We start from the raw sequence: 1,606 nt of genomic DNA, 5'->3' as shown, positions 1-1,606 counted from the left end.
GTGGGATGGTGGTGGGGTGGTGTCCCTGGACATGGTGCTGCGGCAGGGATGAGGGGTGCAGGGCTTGGGCAGCGCTGGGAGTTAGGGGTTGCAGTCTGTTCCCAGATATTAAGCTGCCAAGTCACCAGTCCTCAGCAAATAAGAATCTTTGTTTTCTTGATGTTGAGCTTCAATCCATATTGAAAGCTACAGTTCTTGACGTTCTGAAGCAAGTGCTTCAGGTCCTCCTCAGTTTCAGCAAGCAGGGCTGTGACATCTGCATACCGTGGGTTGTTGATGAATCTTCCTCCAATCCTGATGCCACATTCCTCCTCATACAGCCTAGCATCCCAAATGATTAACTGCCTCTAAAAACCTGGTGAAGGGTCAGCTATGGGTTGGTTCTGACTCAATGGTACACAACAATAACACAACATCTTGAAACTCCTTCTGAACCTTGAAAGAATACAAATTAAGGTCACAACACATAAGGAAAAGTGCTCTTTTAGTCAGTTAGATATCACTTACATTTTCTAGCATGTCACTGATTTCTTCCTCTGAACTCTGAAGTTTGGTTAAAACAGCTGCTCTTCTTAGGTTCAGATATTTAAGTCTCTCCATCACTGCCTACATTTAAAGAACAAATATATTGTCATTTGAATGTCCCAAAATTTTGGAAAAGTACAGCACTTTCTATTATTTTTTTCATTGATTACCTGGTATATGGTTTTTGCCAAATGCAGATTTCAAACTCAAATGTAGCTTTGATTTAAATACAGAGAAATAATTAAGACATCAATACTTCATATATCAAGATTAATTTTTTAAAAGTTTCTATTTAATATGAAAATGTATTTCTTTTTTTTTTTGAAAATGTATTTCTGATATTTATTATAACTAGCAAAATAAAGTCAGTAACTTTAGAATTTTCCAAGTTGGGATATATTTTCCCAATTATTGTTATACTCACCAGAAATAGTTCTTCTGGTGGATTGTTTCCATCTAGCTCAATGAGATACTGGGAACTATGTTCAGCCATTATTTCCTGAAGATAGTAGAAGTCATAACAACACAGGATCACAAGGAAAAGAGAGTAAAGGATCAGAATCTTAAGACACTGTGAAGAAATCTTGAAAGTTAAATCATTTGCTGTGTACATGGTGAAATGTTCAGAATTTTCAGTGAACTATTGCACAAGCCAAAACTAGTGCTCCTACTAACAACTTTGTTCCTCGTCCATTTTCTTTCTCCATGGAAGTCTTACCCTCTTCCCCAGCAGAAATATCATGGGAAGTTTGGCAATCTATACATACTGAAACTTTGTTATCTAGATTTGAAACTAGAGAAGAGTTGGCTTGAAAATTAAGTCACACAGATTTCCTTCTTATAGGTACTACCCACAAAACAAAAACCCTCTCACTGCTCTGGAGTCTGTTTGAACCCATAGAAACCATAAAGCACAGAACAGAGCTGATACAAAGAGTTTCCAAGGCTATAAACCATAACAAGAGTAAATGGCCTTATTTTTCTTCCTTGGGGTCACTGGTGGGTTTGAATCTCCAACTTTGAGATTAACAGCCAAGTATTTTAACCACCACCAGTGTACCAGCAGATAAGCAAGATGTGT

General features: G+C 37.7%; 1 protein-coding gene across 1 annotated transcript in view; it reads right to left on the bottom strand.

Annotated features, from left to right (window-relative positions):
• The window catches only part of AK9 (adenylate kinase 9), a 233,855-nt gene that overhangs the window by 197,446 nt on the left and 34,803 nt on the right, over positions 1-1,606 (bottom strand). The window contains exons 8-9 of the mRNA XM_006881222.1: positions 946-1,024; positions 508-602 (exon numbers count right to left, since the gene is read on the bottom strand). Of these exons, the coding sequence (XP_006881284.1) occupies positions 508-602; positions 946-1,024 (174 nt within the window). The remainder of the gene's footprint in view (positions 1-507; positions 603-945; positions 1,025-1,606) is intronic.

The sequence above is a fragment of the Elephantulus edwardii genome, unplaced genomic scaffold, assembly GCF_000299155.1.
Source record: "Elephantulus edwardii isolate Elephantulus edwardi_28Jun2011 unplaced genomic scaffold, EleEdw1.0 scaffold00013, whole genome shotgun sequence".
NCBI lineage: Eukaryota > Metazoa > Chordata > Mammalia > Macroscelidea > Macroscelididae > Elephantulus > Elephantulus edwardii.
Note: the sequence above shows the minus strand (reverse complement) of the source record. Positions and strands in the feature narration are given on the sequence as shown.